We start from the raw sequence: 19,345 nt of genomic DNA, 5'->3' as shown, positions 1-19,345 counted from the left end.
TGAATAGCCTCGTCCAAAAAAACACCCCATGGAAATGTTTCTCAATTGTTGCATTTCGAATGATTACAGCTTGTACCGTATGAATTATAGTGTACATTTTAAAAAATTCCCTTCTCACCCCTATGGCGATATGTGTTTTCTTCAATCTTGGGTCCTCTACCGGAGGCCTGGGAGTTTGAGGGTTAACTATTCCTAACCCCTGCACTCTTTTGAACAGAGCTCTGGTGTTGTTCCTGAGGTCTGTTGGAGCTATTATCCCAGCGTAGGAGTCACAGCCACAGGCACTCCTCCCACCACTGGGACCACTTCGACTTTTGACATCTCCTCTACATCCTCCTTCAGGCCCTGGAATTTCTCCAATTTCTTATACTCCTCCTTCCACATTGGTGTCATTTGGTACCAATACATCTATCGCCATTGCTGTCTTCTATCCTTGTCTATTACCATGATGTCTGGTTGATTGGCTAGTACCTGCCTATCTGTCTCAATCTGGAAGTCCCATAGGATCTTAGTCCTATTATTTTCCATGACTTTATGTTGAATCTTCCATCTGGACGTGCTGTAGCCCATACACTATGCATATATTCCTGCACACAATGCCAGTTATCTTGTTGGGCTATTCAGTGTGCTGTTTCTGCCTGCATCTATGTGTTGTATCTAGACACCACGTGTTGGACTGTCTCTGAGGCCTCTCTGCATAGTCTGCATTTGTCTAGATAGTAGACCCCTGTTTCTATGGATCATGTACTAAGTGCCTGTTTTTGTGCTGCTATGATCAGTGCCTCAGTTGTGTGTTCAAATCCAACCCTTTCCAATCACTGCTAGAACTATCTTCCTGAACATTTCCCCACAGATTAGGCACCCACAAAGACTCTGTAGATTTTCATATGCTTATTTCTTGCGGAAGGAAAACGGAAGGATTTTCTCTTGTGTGAATTCTTTCTTGTTTGATAAAGTCTCGTCTGTTCCAAAAGTTACTTTTTCCCAAGTTTAGAGCACAGGTCTCCAAAATGACCTGATGGTTTAATTAGGTTAGAACTCCAGGTTTTTTCTCAGAGACATTTATATTGCTTTTCTCCTGTATGAACTTGCTGGTGCTTATTTAGACAAGATTTCACCCGGAAGCTCTTCCCACAGTCTTCACACTCGAATGGTTTCTCACCTGTGTGGATCCTGTAATGTCCATGTAGATGGGATTTGATGTTGAATCTTTTGCCGCATTCAGGACAGCCATAAGGCTTCTCTCCAGTATGGAGACGCAAATGGACATTAAGGTTAGACTGCTGATGAAAACGTTTCCCACACTGAATACATGGATATGGCTTTTCCCCAGTGTGGATCCTCTGGTGCGTGATGAGATGTGAGGGTCGATCAAAACCTTTCCCACACTCGGAACAAGAAAAATTCTTGTTTGACACTGTGATTTCTATAGGGGGCTTCCTACTCATAATTTTAATTATTTTTTCTGATTTGGGAGCTGCATAAACACGTGTCACTTCTGGCAATATTGCCCGGGGACCCTCTGATTTGATATCAGGTGGTTTGGAGAGCTTGGCAGTTCCTGTATGGGTTCGCTGGTGCTTATTTAGGGAAGATTTCACACGGAAACTCTTCCCACAGTCTTCGCATTCATAAGGCTTCTCCCCCGTGTGTATTCTATAGTGTCCATGTAAATGTGATTTGATACTAAACCTTTTGCCGCAATCGGGGCAGCCATATGGTTTCTCTCCAGTATGAACTCTTAGATGGACGTTTAGATTGGACTGCTGGTCAAAGCATTTCCCACATTCAGTACAAGGGTAAGGCTTTTCTCCCGTGTGGATTCGCTGATGTTTAATTAAGTTGGAACGGCGATCAAAACTTCTCCCACATTCACAACAGGGATAGTTTCTTTTTGATACAGTAGAACCTACTTGGGAGCTACTGCTGGGCATTTTCTTGTCAGCCTTAGAAGTTTGTATGAGCTCCAGGAATAGCCCTTGCTGTCTTCTAGATTTGATCTCCATTGGTTCAGAAATTTTGGGATCAAATAACACATCCCATTGCGTTGGCTCCTGAAGCTGTTCTGCTCCAAATTCTTCTTGATGTTTTTTCTCCCTGGTAGTCAGGTTTTCTGCAAGAACAAGAAAGATATAAACAAAGTTTTGAAGACAGAGGCAAAAGAAGTAAATAAGGGGGTGGGTGAGCAAAGCAAAAAAAGGGCAAAAATACGGACTCTGTTTCAATAACAAACTTTGAATTATTCCTTCACATTCCTTAATTATTGAAAAAATACCATTATTTGGATTCAGGCCTGACATATGACATTTTGATTTCTAGGCTATTTAATTCACTATCAGTAGTCCTCAACCTATGACCAGTCACTAAATGACAATTCAAATTTATGACAGACTTCAAGAAAGGTAATAATGGCCTATCCTCGTAATCACAACTGATGCACGCACACAAATACCCCACTACACCACAGTCATATGATTATATTTTGGCTGCTTGGCAACTGGCTCACATTTACAACAGCTTGCAGTGGCCCACAGTCAGGTTTTTAAATATTTGGCCTGAAATGCTTGGCTAATTCAGTTATACCACCATTCTCTCTTCACCTGTTTTTAGTACCCCTTTTCATTTATTTATTTATTTTGGAAAAATTATGTAGCTGCCTACTTACTTACAGCGACTCTAGGCAGCTTACAGAAAATAAAAACACAATGTAGAAGAATTAACAATAATAAAAATAATAAAATACACTCCCCCTCAGCAACCACACATACTAAGCCATTTAATGGGCTCCATCCCACTCTGAATTCCCCAAGCATGCTGGCCAGGGTCTTACTAAAGCATCAGAGTGGGGTCTGGTCTACTTTCTGGAGGGATAATGTTCCAGAGGAAGGGAGCCACCACGGAGAAGGCCCTTCTTCTGGGTCCCACCAGATGTACCTCCTTAGGGGACAGGACCTTGCCTCCCCACTCTAGTTGGTTGGGTGGATGTGACTGGCAAAAGATGGTCCCTCAGAAAACCTGGTCCCAAGCCATGAAGGGAACTATCAAAAATAAAAGTACCTTCCTCACAATTTGATATACTAACAGAGTACTAAAGACCTTACTTCCTCTGACATTCTAGATACAGAAGTAATAACAAGGATGGAAAATAAATTGGAAAAATGAACTGCTGTGGCACTGGAATGTTTTGAAGAACACTGGAAAACTGCTGGGCTAACACACACACACCGCCCCCCAGGAATGCCAGATAGGCCCGGCCTGCAGGAAAACAAAGTTCTTCATTGTTTAGAATGTTTGGTTCCCGAAGGTTTATGTTTTACTCATTCAAAAGGAACCTGGATCTGTCTTACAGAATCATCTCTCCTCTTCTTTCTTCCCATCCTCACCTTCCCAGGTGGCTTCAAAAAACCCCCCCCAAACTCTAATCCTAACAGTTTACCTGGAGAAGAATGCCTCAGATTACTCCTTTCCTCAGACTCCTGAATCATCCCATCTCTTCCGATCTGGAAGATCACATCAGGTTCACCGTTATGCAGGCAGTCATATGGATATTGGGGTGGCAATTCTAAAATAAAGAAAAAAGTGAAGCCAGAGGAAATATTGGAAACAATGCAGGGAAAAAAAAAGACTAGTACTAGATGTCTAAAAGTCATTCAGTCTTTACCTTGACTGGAGACCAGTTTTTCTCAGGCTTTAATTCAACATATTGCCATGCTGGAACTGGCTAGGGTTTATTTAGGGGAACACTCAAGTCCTCCTGGGATGTTTTGGTGGCCACTATACTCTCAATGGGGCTCTCTGAAATCTTTTCTACTGATTACCAGATGCACCTAAGTCACAGTTTTGGTGAGGTGTCCAAGTGTGTGTGCAACTTTTTGTGGTTTGTGGACACCAAGAGACTACCTTATTGGGTGGAGTTAAGATTTACTGGGACTTAGTGTTACGGCAGCTGTAATGGGCCAATTAAAATGGGCAAAGAAGACTACTGAATCAGAATGGACACCCCCCCACCCCCCCACCCCCGATTCTGCTGAGGGCATCCATGGGAATGGTTCAGTGGTTAATGTTGAGCCCTTGGAAACACGTCTCTGATTTTGTACAGCCAACCCAGGTCCCTGACAGAGGGAAGTAATGAAATCAGCTGGGCAACAGTTAAGTTAATGGTGGGAAAAGCCACCAACATAGGAGCTAAACTATGTACTAAAGGACATTCTGATCAATGTTGTCTCATCCAACTGCTGTGTGTCTGGATGTGAGACAGGTGATTCAAAGTGCTTGACTTTGGAAAAAAAGTAACATATGTTAGCCCAATAAGACTTAAAATAGGTGGATTCTTTTGTTACAGAAAGACTTTCTCACCGACCACAGTTATGTCCTCCCAGTTCACAACTCCTTCAACAATAGAGTCTTTCCCTTTGAAGGCCCTCTGTGCCTCTTCGTCCCAGTCAGATTGGAGAGACTGATCTGGTTTCGAAATCAAAAGCTCTAGAGGAAGGGAAAGAAACACAACAAAATAAAAGGAAGATTATTGATTTTCTTTATAGCTAACTAACACAATGTGTCTTATCCAGGGACAGGCTGGGTAAGTTAGCTAGCTCAAAATTCCAATATAGGTATACCTCATAAAGGTAGATAGATGACAAGTTGGAATCTAATTTCTTTTTTGATAGTGCCCTGATGAGAACATTGTTCCTTTCTTAATTGTTTCTTTGGTACTGCTTCCTGCATTGTGCAAAATGATACTGAACCTCTAGGTTACCTGAGTTATTTGTGGGAGAACAACCAAGCTCAGAGAATACCAAGAAACCAAATAGCTTAGAATTGTCTACTAATGTAGTGTAGTTGAAATGCTGGGCTAGATTTAGGGAAAATCAGGTTAAAGTTCACCCTAAAAGCCATGGAAACCTCGGGGAACCTTGCTCAGTCCAATCTAACACAAAGGTCTGCTTTAGAGATAAAATAAAAGATTCCCAAATAAAATGTAATTTGCTCCCAGGCTATTAGATTGGCTTAATAAATAAATAATAAAAACTCACAAGGACTATTATATAAACAAAATGGAGTTGACAGCTTCAGAAAGGATTCCATGATCTTACAGGAATGGAAACCTTACCTAAAGAGGTTATGTTCTCAGAATTTTCTCGCATGACGGTGTAATACAATATTCTTTGCTCCTCGTTTAGAAGGTCCCATTCATCTTGGGTGAAATATATAGCCACATCCTGGAATGCCATAGGACACTATAAGAGGAAGGAAATGGAATAAATTAATGCTTTTCTGTCTACTGTTTTTTTTTTTTTTGTAAATTTTTTAAAAAATTTTTTACACAAACAAATACATAATACATCAATGTATTCCATGTGTCATCTCGGTGTTTCTTCAGTAACTTCTTCTTTTTGATTACTCCTCCTATCTTCATTTCTTCCCTTATAATTTCCATTTCTCTATTACAATATTTCCCCCCAAGTATAATACATTTAATATAATATTCTCCTATTTCGTTATCAAAATCTTTATTTCTCTTTTCTAACCAATTATAAAATTTCCTCCATATCTTAAAATATTCCGTATATTCCCTCTCTTTAATCAAGGTTAATCTCTTCATTTCTGAACAGTCTAAAATTTTTTTAATTACTTCCCCTTCCAACGGGATTTTCTTTACTTTCCATCTTTGTGTAAATACTATCCTCGCTACAGTTATTATATGAATAATCAAAAATACATTTTCTTTACTAATTTTCTCTGGTAGGATACCCAGTAGGAACAGCTCCAGTTTTAAATCAATATGTTGTTCGGTTATTTCCTCTAACCAAATCTTAATTCTGTTCCAATAGAATTAAGATTCCAAACATGTCCACCACTAATGATAATAAGATCTTGGTATTTGATGGCATTTCCAACATTTAGTTTCTCTGTCTACTATTCTGATGACTGGTAACCATGCCATTTAGCAAAAATATTCAATAATATGTGCTGCATCTTGAATTTGTAATTCCTTATCTAAGTTTATATAAAGCTCTTTGGTAGTTGATATTTAAGCATAATATTGAAGCAAGGTCTCCCCTAAAAAGTAGCAGGACAAAGATTAGAAATTTAACCACAGTCCTACGACTGGGATCCAACTCAGTTTTCATTTGTTGTTGTGATTCGTGGTTCAGCAAGCTGTAGAAAACCAGCCACTGATTTATTATGTTAACCAGACCATTGGATTAAATTACAATATAACTATAAGACATTACGTGAACCTGAGGTACCAACCCAGGATTTGTAATTAGCAAGGTATGAACCCAGATATTGGGGTATATTTTAGATCTGTAGCTCTCCAAGTAAGAACAGGCTTTCCTAGAAAGCTGGGAATTGTTATTAAAGGAGATGAAGTTTTAGCTTTCCCTCATTCTACTGCCAACTCCTTTTATAACCTATTGCAGGACAAATTCAGAAGCCAACCTGCCCAAGGCCCCTTCTTACTTAGTTAGTGCTTGTGGTCAGAGGAACAGCAAAAGTCCTAGCATTAGACCAAGAATCTGTCTCTGTGTGTGTGTGTGTCCCTTTCTTATTAGAAAGAATTTACCTTTTGCTCCAGGTAAACTTCAGCCAGCTGAGCTGCCTCCTGGCTGGTACTTGGCTTCCTGGCTCTCACCCAAGCCTGCATTCCCAAAGGAAGCACATGCAGAAACTGCTCCAAGATGACCACATCCACAATCTGTCCTTTAGTGCGATCCTGTGGTCTTAGCCATCTCTGAGCGGCCTCTCCCAGCTGGAACAGAGTCTGCCAGGGACGTTCTCCCAAAGGAAGAGCATCAGAACGAAACCTCTGCCTGTTGTGCTCCTCAATGTCTTTGAGTAGGGCATCCAAGTCCACCTTGACCTCCTCAGGGATGCCAATTGGTTCCTCTTTCCTAAAGCGATGGGCTTCTGGATCTTTCTTGGAGACAGACCAAACGGATCTTCTTCTACACCAGTCGCCCAGTGGATCCCAAGAAATTGCTTCCTCTACCGGGACTTGGGAAAGCTGAAGTGTCTGGGGGTCCATCTCAAAGGAAATTTTGCAACTAGTTATAGGAGAAAACAAGCAAGACACAAATCATGTAAAACATTTCATAATTGATAGAAACAGTCACACACTTGCTGTTTTGGCTCATTCTGCCCTCTCCAAAGAGAAATGTCACCACAATTTGCTTCTAGTTCTACTACCTTATTCTCCCTGTTATTAAGAGGGTCAGGTTGCTTGCTATCAGATGCTGCCTGGAGTATTCCCCTGCCTATAAAAATGTTCCCCCCAGAGAGAAAGAAACCGATTTTGCATTGCAGAATCCTCCCCCCTCTATAATAAAAAATAAATCTTCATCCAGTTCCTCCTTTCCAGGTTGGAGAAAAAAGCTGGTCAGCAAAGCCCAGGGCTCAAAAGAGAACCCCGGGCGTTGTGCTTGTCAATCCCTCCATCTCAAATCCTCTTTCCGCCCCCTGTTTTCTAACTGACCTGCAACCCGGCCGATTTCTCTGCTGCTGAGAAGAGACTCCAGGAGGGGCTGCACAATACACCCACAAAGCTGGATCTGCAGGCGGGTGGGCGGACGGACGGAAGGATGGGCACCCGGGCACAACATACACACACACACACACACATACACACACCAGCTTTCTACCTGCTCAGATTCAGCCGCGTCAAGAAGATTTTTTTAAGCTGAATATCAAAGGGAAAAAATTCTTCCTTTAGGGTTAAGGCCAAAAAGGAGGAAGAGGTCTCTGCTTTTAGACGTCCTTGCATCGAAATAAGACAGCCGTGTAAGCGGAGCAATCACAGAAACTTCCCAATAACCCGGAAAACAAAACGGGACTCTTGCATATGCTGTTCGCAGCTAAGAGGAAAAACTAGCGGGTACTTCGGTTCTAGCAAAGAAAGACCAGAGAGCCCTCTCGTGGGCAAAGAAACCGAACGTGTTTCCTAGTTTTGCCACCCGTCCTGCTTCGGTGGGCAAGGGTTTTTATCTCCTTGGCACAGAGCAGCGTTTCTCTGTCTCTCTTTAATTTTAATTTTTTATTTTCAATTTACATAACAAACATTTTTAACAGTACTGTGTCATGTGTCTCTTACAGGTATTTTACATTTATTCCTATATATTTTTGTTTCTCTGTTCTAACCACTTATCCCACACCTCATAAAATTCTGCTTCTTCCTTGCCTTTCATTTCTAACGTGAGCCTATGCATCTCAGCACATTCTAGTATCTTGTATGTAATCATCTCATTGGCTGGTGTATTATCTAGTTTCCAACATTGAGCCGTAGACAATTCTCGCTGCAGTTATTATGTGTAAAATAATGTATTGGAGTTGCTTCTTGATCTTTCGGTTAATCATTCCTAATAAAAATAGTTCAGCTTTGAATTCAATTTGTTCTCCATCTCCTTATCTGTTCCTAATATTTTTTTGCTTTGGGGCATTGCCACCACATGTGATAAAATGTTCCATCCTTGGGCTTGCACTTCCAGCACTCCAGTTTCATATTTGTATACATTTTAGCCAATCTCTCTGGTGTTAAATGCCACCTATAAAACATTTTTCAGAGCAGCGTTTCTCAACCTTGGCAACTTTAAGAATTCTGCGAGTTGAAGTCCACACATCGGAGAGTTTGACTAAGACTGAAAAATTTATTTATTTATTTATTTATTTCGAATTTTTTTTTTATATACACTTTATTGATTTTTTTTAAGACAGATAAAATATAATAACAATTTTGTTTGACATCGGATTCGCAGTGTTTGTACATATATACATGAAAAAATATCTGGTGTCATTTATACTATACATTTCTAATTAATTTCTGCACCTTTAACTCCTTCCTTGATTCTATCATTTATCCATTCGTACCATCTTCCCCACACCGTATCATAATCTGAATTTTCATCATCACTTATCTCGTGGGTTAATTTACTTATCTCTGCACACTCTAATATTTTGCTAATTATAAGGTCGTCTGGTGGTAGGTCTTTCTTTTTCCAGTATTGAGCGTACGCCAGTCTGGCAGCTGTAGTTATGTGTATTAGGAGGTGGACCTTTTCCTTTCCATGCCCTTTCTTTACCATTCCCAGGAGAAATATTTCTGGATTCAAATCAATTTCTTCTTTGAGTATGTCTTTCAACCATCTCCGAATTTTGCTCCAGTATCTTTTTGCTTCTGGGCATGTCCACCACATATGAAAGAAGGTGCCCTGACCATGACCGCATTTCCAACAATTTGGGTGTACATTGGGGAACATCTGTGCTAATCTTGCAGGTGCTAAATGCCACCTATGAAACATTTTATAATGATTTTCCTTGTACGTGGCTGCTCTAGTTAATTTATAATTTTTATTCCACGCCTCTTCCCATTCGTTAAAGTTCAAACTATGCCCGATATTTCTCTCCCACGCTCTCAATTTATTTATTTATTTATTTATTTATTTATTTATTTATTTCGAATTTGTATACCGCACCTTCTCCCGAGAGACTCGGGGCGGTGTACAGCCAGATAAAAATATACAATACAAACATTAAAAACAATTAAAAAGATATATATTAATTTGGCCCCAATTTAAAATAACAAACCAATTAAAAAAAATTAAAAAATTTATTAAGCCAGCCCGGCTTGCTGAAAAAAGAAAGTTTTAAGGGCACGGCGGAAGACACAGAGGTCTTGGATTCTCCTTATCTCTGGGGGCAGCTGATTCCAGTGGGTAGGTGCCCCCACAGAAAAGGCCCTCCCCCTGGGAGTCACCAGCCTACATTGTTTGGCTGATGGCACCCCAAGGAGGCCCTCTCTGTGGGAGCGCACAGGTCAGTGGGAGGTCATCGGTAGCAGCAGGCGGTCTCAAAGATAACTAGGTCCTATGCCATGGAGCACTTTAAAGGTGGTAACCAACACCTTGAAGCGCACTCGGAAGACCACCGGGAGCCAGTGCAGCTCACGCAGGAGCAGTGTTATGTGGGAGTGCCAGGTGGCTCCCGTGATTACCTGCACAGCCGCATTCTGGACCAGTTGGAGCCTCCGGGTGCTCTTCAAGGGGAGCCCCATGTAGAGAGCGTTGCAGTAGTCCAGGCACGAGGTGACGAGGGCGTGAGTGACTGTGCACAGGGAATCCCGATCAAGAAAGGGCCGCAACTGGCGAATCAGGTGAACCTGACAGAAGGTCCCCCTGGCTACAGCCATCAGATGTTCCTCCAAGGACAGCTGCATATCTAGGAGGACTCCCAGATTGCGCGCCCTCTCCGCGGGGGCCAAAGACTTGCCCCCGATAGTCAGTGATGGAGTCAACTGACTATATCAGGATGCCGGGAACCACAGCCACTCAGTCTTGGAAGGGTTGAGCTTGAGCCTGTTCCTCCCCATCCAGATCCGCACAGCCTCCAAGCACTGGGACATCACTTCAAGGGCATCGTTGGGGTGGCCTGGGCTGGAGATGTACAGCTGGGTGTCATCAGCGTACTGATGGTACTTCACCCAAAAGCCACAGATGATCTCACCCAGCAGCTTCACATAAATGTTGAACAGAAGGGGCGAGAGGACCGACCCCTGAAGCACTCCACAAATGAGAGGCCTTGAGGTCGACCTCTGCCCCCCTGCCAACACGAACTGCGACCGGTCTGAGAGAAAGGAGGAGAACCACCGTAACACGGTGACCCCCATCCCCAACTCCTCCAACCGGTGCAGCATGGTACCATGGTCGATGGTATCAAAAGCCACTGAGAGATCTAACAGGGCTAGGACAGAGGAGCAACCCTTGTCCCGCGCCCTCCAGAGATCATCTACCAATGTGACAAATGCCGTTTCCGTGCTGTGCCCAGGCCTGAAACCCGACTGGAACAGATCTAGATAAGACGTTTCCTCCAGGAATTGTGGAAACTGTCGCGCAACCACACTCTCAACAACTTTCGCCACAAAGCGAAGGTTGGAGACAGGACGGTAGTTGGCTAATACTGCCGGGTCCAGGGAAGGCTTCTAGAGGAGAGGCCTTACCACTGCCTCTTTCAAGGCAGTGGGGAAGTAACCCTCACTCAACGAAGCATTGATAATTCCCTGGAGCCAGCCTCGTGTAACCTCCCGGGAAGCCAGTACTAACCAGGAGGAACACGGGTCCAGTAAACATGTGGCTGCACTAAGTCTCCCCAGAATCCTGTCCATGTCATCAGGAGTCACAGAGTCAAACTCTTCCCAGATAACGTTCTCAGGACTGTTCCTCATCACCCTGCCTGAATCTATCCAGTCAGAGTCCAAATCCCCCCGGATCTGAGTGATTTTGTCATACAGGTATTGTCTGAAATCCTCAGCCCTGCCCTCCAGGGGGTCCTCCCATGCTCCCGGGTGGAGGAGGGAGTGGGTCACCCTAAACAGGACGGTCGGACGATTCTCTGATGACACAATAAGAGCAGAAAAGTAATTAAACTTTGCCGCCTTTATCGCCACTAGGTAGGTCTTAATATGCGACCTTACCAGTGTTCGATCAGATTCAGCAAGATTGGCCCTCCAACCGCTCTCTAGGCATATTTTCTGGCGTTTCATCTCCCTCAGCTCCTCAGTGAACCAAGGAGCCGTGAGGGATTGACACCAGGTCAGAGGCTGCAAAGACACAACTCGATCCAAGGCCCCACCAGCCGCCTGGTCCCAGGTGGCCACCAGGTCCTCGGCCGAGTAATGCGCCAGATCCTCAGGAAGTGGCCCAAGCTCCATTTGGAACCTATCAGGATCCATCAGGCACCTGGGGCGGACCCATCTTATTGGCTCTGCCTCCCTGCGGCAGGGTATGGCGGTTCGAAGGTCCAGGCGAAGGAGCGAGTGATCTGACCATGACAAGGGTTCCATGTCTATATCCCTTATAACAAGACCACTCAACCACTGGCCAGAGACAAAAATCAAGTCCAGAGTGTGACCCCTCTCCCGTGGGTTGGGCCATGAACTAACTGGGTCAGGTCCATGGCCGTCATGGAAGCCATGAACTCCCGAGCCATCTCAGACATTTCACCAACGGACGGCAAGTTGAAATCACCCATGACCATATGACTGGGTGTATCATCTGCCACCGTGGCTATCATGTCATGTAGTTCGGGCAGGGCCGTTGCCATGTGGCAGGGAGCCAGGTACATAAGCAACAGGCCCATCTGAACCCCATGACCCCATCTCACAAAGAGGGATTCACATCCGGCAGTCTGAGACCTTCTTTAATAATGACCGCCACCCCCCCTCCCCTCCCCTGGGCCCTCGGCTGGTGGAATGCTTTGAAACCTGGTGGGCACATCTCAACCAGGGGGACCCCTCCCCCCAGGCCCAACCAGGTCTCGGTAATACCCGCCAGGTCCGCTCCCCCCTCCTGTATGAGATCGTGGATGAGGCCTTATCCACGGGGGGCCCTTATTTACCATGGACCTGGTGTTGCATAGCATCAGCCGAAGGCCCAGATCCTGAGTATCTGTGCCACCTAGCATCCGAGAGGAGCCTTGGGGACTGGGGCATGCAATAGCTCTCAAACAGCGAGTGCGCACCCCCGACACATGATATGGCCCCTGGTCATATTTGCCCCTTCCATCGACCGTGCTGATGGTACATCCCTCATTAGGATAGCCCTCCATCCCCTCCCCAATCCCTCATCCTGCACCCTCCAAACCGTTACCCTGTGCTGGGCTCCGACCTTAGTGGATTTCCCCCCCCCCCCATCTCCTTTGGTCACCACCCGCCTCCCGGGTCCCCTTAAAATTTGATTAAAAGCCTTAATTAAAAAGCCCCTCAGACCATGCTTCAAGGCATGCCACCACTCGGGGTTCCAAAACCCGTCCTTGACATAGGCCTTCAATAAATTCGAAGGCCATGTCTGCAAGAGGGGAGCATCTTGCAGAGTGAGGAAGGTCGCTGAAGTGTACGCCAGAATAAACATAAGAGCTGGATGTAAGACAGCGACAGGGAACCAAGATGGTAAAAAGAGGGGCAGATATAATGTCAAGATAGGAGTAAACCAGGCCGGTATAACCACCACTCTCTCACAGCGGTGGAGGAGTCCGAACAGCTGCAGTGAATAGGTCCAACGGAACTGGCCGCAACCGTCCTCTCACGGCGGCTAGGCGGAGAACAACCGCCAGCAGAGTCATAGAACAGTTTATTTATTTATTTATTTATTTATTTATTTATTTATTTATTTATTTATTTGTTTAAATTTCTATACCGCCCTTCTCCAAATAGGACTCAGGGCGGTGCACAGCCTAAGTAAAAACAAAGCATACAAAATTTAAGAAACAGTATTAAAATAATTAGATATTCTGGCCGTAAATTAAAACAACCCAATTTAAAATCAATTTAAAATTTAGCTCAAGCCAGCCCAGCTAGTTGATGTTCCTAGTTCTTAGGAACATAATGCAGCAGCAGTCCACCAGGACTCATGGCTCTTCAGCCTGAGGCTCCATATCTCTGTCCAATACACCAAGTCCAATAAAGGCAGTAATACGGAGTAAAAGTATGAGATGTAACACATCACGATGGGAGAAAAGCCAGGGATCAGATAGCAGATCAATAAGGAGGAAGATGACAAAGGTCCCAACAAACAGCTGAAGATGAAAAGGCAGGGTGGGCCAAACCGAGCCAGGCAGTAGTCCGGGGGGGCCATCAAAAGTGGGGGGGGGAGGCCCCAGGGAAGAGCAAGATGTTCCACTTCCCCTCTGGCAAACTCCCACCCCCCAGATCTTCTCCAGCTCCACTCACCCCGCAGTCATAGCCTGTCCTCGCAGGGCTATTACAGCCCAGATCTTCCCGGCCTCATGCCCTTCAAGGGCAATTAGATGTAATCCCAGCAGAATGGTCGTCTGGGTCATTCCCAGCACCTTCAGTATGGCACTCTCCGCCATCGACAAGGCCTCCATACTGCCCATGACACCGCTGTTCTAGCCTCAGCAGATCCTCCAGGGGGGACTGACGATCTTACAGCAGCTGCAGTGCCTGTAGCAGCCCCCCCAATCCAGTAGCGCCGAGAGCAAAGCAAACCGCGTCTGGGTAGCGCCGATCCGGCTGATGGAACTTTAAGGCCACGGCGCTATTGCAGAGGCTGACGCCGCCCTCCCAGCGGCGCCCAGCTGATGCAATCCTCTCCTCACTAGTCCCAGGTCTCCGAGAGCCGTCTCTTGCCGGAGACGGCTCATTTGAACTGCCAGAGGCTCAGCATATCGGGCAGGGGGCCGAAGAATGGAAAAACGGCCTCCCCCGGTTTCCCGTCGCTCATCCTTTCATCCCCCGAACTCAGCTGACACTTCGGGGAACCACCATATTGCGCATGCGCAACATGCCATCATAGAGGCATCAGTGGTGTGTGCATGTCAAGCGAAGGCTGATGATTAGCAGTGATCCCACCCAAGGTTTGCCCTGTTTCCTTCTGTCCCTTTGTTGGGAGTCACATGTATCTCAAAAAACCAAGCAGAGCTTATGATGCAGTGCTGCTTTGGTCACTCTGATGAATACATGAAATCCTGAAAGCACCTCTGCAATTATAGCACCCTGTACTTTAGTGAGCAAAGGTGCTCCGTTAAGTACTTTATCTCCATCCACCAAATTGTTTCATTCCTTCTTCTTCTTGTTCTTGTTGTTCTTATTCTTGTTCTTGTTCTTGAGCCATAACAGCCATTGGACGTTGGCAATCCTATTTTTATCAACAGCCGCACGAAAAGGTGCTGCTGAGTTTTGTCCAAATCAGCCCCTTAGATTTTTTTTAAAATATATTTTTATTATTTACATGTAAGTATATCAAACACAGTGTGACTGTCCTGGCATTTCATCCGCCATAAAAACCAAAGTAAAAGACAAATAACGTGTATACTACTTACACAGTGCTAGTCTTGTACAATTATTTTTGACCAACGTATTCATTCTAATAATATTTCATTCCGGGTCTACTTAGCCTAACTTTTTCGTGTTCCGACTCCCACCTCGTGCTTCCAGCCATTGATAAAATCTGTTCCTTGGCTCACAACTGTTTATATAATCCCTGAGCAACTAATCGTGCTTTATGGGTTACAGTTCCATCAACTCCAGTTTTTAATTTATAAACCCATTTACAACCAATTAAACATTCGCCTGGTGGTAAATTAACATTTTCATATACAGTTCTTCTTGAGTTTCAAAACAGGAACAAGTTCAATATCAAAACATCAATAATGCTTAATATATAGCAGGCCCCACCTAAACTTGGTTGTTTAGGTCCAATTATATCAGCAAACACTACTTCTAATGGTTCCTTAGTTGAGAAACCATTTAGTCTGTTTGCTGGGGTTAACTTGCTCTTCTCCTGATTACAGGCATTACAATTGAGGTATTTGTTACATGGTTTTAACTTTATCCCCTCAGATAATTCTACTGTCCTTCTCAACACCTTAAAATTCATATGTCCTAATCGCCGATTAAGCAAATGAATGCATTCATCATGTGGCTTCTTATTGTCATAAACCGAGTTAGCATTAGCCACAATTGCTGGATCATCCTTCAATATAAACAAATCATTTTCTAGCTTTGCAGTAACACTCTTACCTTCCTTTTCTATTAAAAATTTATCTCCCTTAATGGTTACTACAAATCCAGCTTGTAATAATGATTGTACAGATAATAAGTTGAATTTTAGTTTAGGTATATACAACATTGGTAACTGCTCATTTATAAATGAACAATCTGCAATACCTTCTCCAGCTACTTTCATTTTCCATCCATTGGCTAAAACATCTCTTTTTTAATACAGACATTCATAATCTTTTTTTCCTAATTCCTACCCATTTTCTCTAGCCACTCATAAAAACTGTTCCATATCCGGTAGTATTCTGAATCTTCTTTATCTTTAATTTTAAAAATTAACATATCAATTTCAGCACATTCTAAAATTTTCCAAATCACTTCTCCGTCTGGCGGAGTGTTTTCATTTTTCCAGTATTTAGCAAGTATAATCCTTGCTGCTGTCAGTATACGTAAAACTAAATATGTGGTCCCTTTAACGTAACCCTCTGGTATTATTCCCAACAGATATAATTCTGGTTTCAAATCTATATTCTGTTTAGTTATCTCTTCCAGCCAATTATGTAATTTCTCCCAATACTTCCTTGCTTTGCTGCACATCCACCACATGTGGTAGTATGTGCCTGGGGACTGATTACATTTCCAGTATTTTGTAGATAAACATTTTTGCCAGTCTTGCTGGGAGTAAGTGCCACCTGTAAAACATTTTGTATAGATTTTCTTTATAAGTCGAGGCCACAGTCAATTTATAATTCTATCCCATAATTTTTGCCATTTCTCTAATTCAATGTTATAACCAAAATTTCTTGCCCATACAATAATTGGTTCTTTGACCTGTTCCTCTTTCATTTTAGATGTTGGTAAGTAATTATACATTTTCTTTATCAATTTTTCATCTGTCCCCATCAATATTTTATCAAGTGCTGTTGGTTCTTTATTTACACTGCATGTTTTAACATCTTTCTCACATCTTGATTGTTTCTGGAGCCACCAATCTAACTGCACCCCTTGGTTCTGTAGTTGCTGTCTAGTTTTCAATTCGCTTTTTTCATTCAAAATATCTTTGTAGAATACGATTTTTTCAAAATTAATGAGGTTTGGGTATATTAATGCTTTCAGATTAGAATTAAAAGAACAAGGGTGGAATTGGAATGGTGATCATACCTGCAAATACAATCATGTTATGTGAAGGATGTGAAAATATGGGGTATTTATAGAGAACAAGCCAACATTTGCCAGTTCCCTGGCATGGTCGCTGTAGAGGTTGGCCATCCAGTCTGCTGCCTTCCCTGCCAGCACAGTGGTGATAGCCACAACCATTGCCCATTGTGATGGGTAGAGTCGTCCATACAAGTCCATGTGGCTTATAATTTGGCTCAGAAAAAGCGCCACCCTATCAGGGCTCCCTTCAAAGGTGGCCTGAATAGGTGGTGGACCCCAAAGCGTTTGTTGTGGCCATGTCCCTGGAACCCATATAGGGCCCTGCTCAGTTGTTCTGGCAGCGCTTGTACTCCTGCCATCCACGCAATGATGGCTGGATTGTTTTCTCGGGCCCTGTTCTCCAATGTCCTGTGTCACTTGTACCCTGTGTGGGCCCTGGTCAGCACCGCACAGCACCTCCCGGGCATTGCCTGCCGTGATATCATTCACCAGTGTCAGGTCTCTCACAATGCTCCTCTCCCTGTTGCAGCGTGCCCATCAACCTACTACCCATCACCATCACCCGTGCTCCATGCTACTTGCTCCCATTCCCCCAGAGGTTCGTTCTTGCTTCTCTGTGGTTTGATGCTCCCCTATATAACGATGTGTTGAGCTGAAGCTGGGCTTGACACCAATGCAATGACCACTTTATTATTGTGTCAGGGCTAAGTTTGTGATTGTTGTGACCTAGGCTCACTTAATCATTACAGGACACAATTAGTCTTAAACAAAACTATTTTATTATAACAGCTGAGAATTACTTCATTCCCAGCTTAGTCCAAATTAATTCCAAAACAAGTCCTTCAGAAAAAGTCCTTCGGGCTTATTACAAACCTTTATCTTCTTTGGCACCCTGCCAAAGGCCTTTCTTGGCAAAGCCCCATGAAGTTCAGAAACAAGAGACGCCGACTGGAAAACAGATTTAGCAACATTGCTTTCCTACAAAGAGCCCAAGAGTCTTTGCTGCTCTTTTAAGCCTTATGGGAGGGGCCAATCATCTCCTGGCCTTACTCCCGAGTCGTCCTTTTTGATTTAGCTGCTCTTGCCTTCTGGCAGCTCTGCGCATGCGTGCACTAGGAACAGGCTCCTCCTGTTTCTTGCCTCTTTGTTGTCCGATTCTAGAGGCTCTGGAGTCCGCACATCACTCCCAGATGGCCCTGGCCCCATCTCTGCCTCCGAGGCAGAGCCCTCGTCTGGGCCTTCCCCTGACTCCAGGACTGGCCCATGGTCCTCCCCAGCCTCCTCATTTTCCAACTCCGCTGCTAGCTCCGTGGGCTGCTGGTGGACCACAACAGGGATGTTGGAAGACTTTTTAGGGATCATGGATGCTTAAGAATGCACCTGGAGCTTAGATAAAAAATTCCCTTATCAGGTAGCATCATGGGCACCGTGCCTATCTCTGTTGGCTCCTCTGTAAGACTAGAGTCCTCTGGCCAGCTGGAACTGTTGAGAGAACTCAGGTTCTGAGCCCCCTAGACTCTGACACTGGAAGGTGGAAAACAGAGAGAAGGAAAATTGCATGGCTGTTTCTTCTCCACTACCAATCTAGCAGCAGTGATCCTGAGCTCCAGGAAGATTTCCTTTCTTCTCCTTAGTGATCCAAAAATTCGCATGCCATTTCCACTTGACCACTAAACTTAGGGTGACCTTTATCCCTCCCTCCCTTTGGAATTATTAGATATTCTTTGTTAATATACCGGAATTGTACTGCAAGGCAATTGGGAAAAAAAGTAGTGTAAACAAAACAAGGCAATTGGTCTTTCATATTCATGTTTTGTATATGTGTAGCAGAGCGCACAGACTGCAGAGATTAGCAGTTACCAGGAGTTGATTGGCATTAAAAAAAATACTTCTAGGAAATCTCAATGACCTACTTTAGGAGCACTAAGATAGTTGCAATAGGATTAGGATCCAACAGAATGCCTCTAAATCAGTGTTTCTCAACCTTAGCAACTTTAAGATACGTGGACTTCAACTTCCAGATTTCCAGAATTCCCCACCCAGGATGCTGGGGTTGTTGCTGGAAAACCCATGATTTAAAGCATGACTTGGGAGTTTTCTACCTCAGAATGGTTAGGATATTATGGCATCAATTTTAATAAACTGTAGTCAATGGTATCTCTGGGACACACATGCATGCGCATGCACACATACACACACACACACACACACACACACACACACACACACACACGTTTCAGGGGACTCACAGCCCTTGATCTGAGATTGCCCTCTTCTGATTTCAAGGAGACACAATTAACCATTAACTTTTTTTTATTCAATGTTTTGTCCTTGGGGAATTACTTTATTTTTGAGAAGTTCAGACACTACAGAGAATTAAAGAGAAGAAATTCATAACTGATGCAATTACTTTGTACTTATTGACTTGAGACTTGGGCAAATTCTTCTACTGAAGCTTAACTAGTACTAATTAGACATCTAATTGGACATTGGGCATTGTGTATCCATTTCTAATTAGAGTCCTACACTAATATAGAACCTCAGACAAATTTCTCCAGGTAATAATAAATATTCTGAATAAGTTTGTAATAAAATGAAGATACAATCATTTGTGTGAGTTCCTACTAAACATATGGTCTATACAATATTTCAGATTCAAAGAAAAAATGTGCTTCCAGT

The 19,345-nt window shown here is 43.6% G+C and overlaps 1 protein-coding gene across 1 annotated transcript; it reads right to left on the bottom strand.

Moving 5' to 3' along the window:
* Positions 1-60: 60 nt before the first annotated feature.
* Positions 61-7,704, bottom strand: LOC139309425 (zinc finger protein 773-like). Its single transcript, XM_070933491.1, has 6 exons — positions 7,644-7,704; positions 6,569-7,049; positions 5,111-5,237; positions 4,357-4,482; positions 3,437-3,562; positions 61-2,113 (listed from the first exon to the last, which is right to left on the bottom strand). The coding sequence occupies exons 2-6, from the start codon at positions 7,028-7,030 to the stop codon at positions 1,053-1,055; spliced, it is 1,902 nt and encodes a 633-aa protein (XP_070789592.1). The 5' UTR covers positions 7,031-7,049; positions 7,644-7,704; the 3' UTR covers positions 61-1,052.
* Positions 7,705-19,345: the final 11,641 nt, after the last annotated feature.

Source organism: Pituophis catenifer, unplaced genomic scaffold, assembly GCF_029215685.1.
Source record: "Pituophis catenifer annectens isolate HBS135680 unplaced genomic scaffold, rPitCat1.0.hap2 SCAF_2, whole genome shotgun sequence".
Taxonomy (NCBI): domain Eukaryota; kingdom Metazoa; phylum Chordata; class Lepidosauria; order Squamata; family Colubridae; genus Pituophis; species Pituophis catenifer.
The sequence above is the reverse complement of the archived record's forward strand: the minus strand, read 5'-3'. Positions and strand labels throughout refer to the sequence as shown.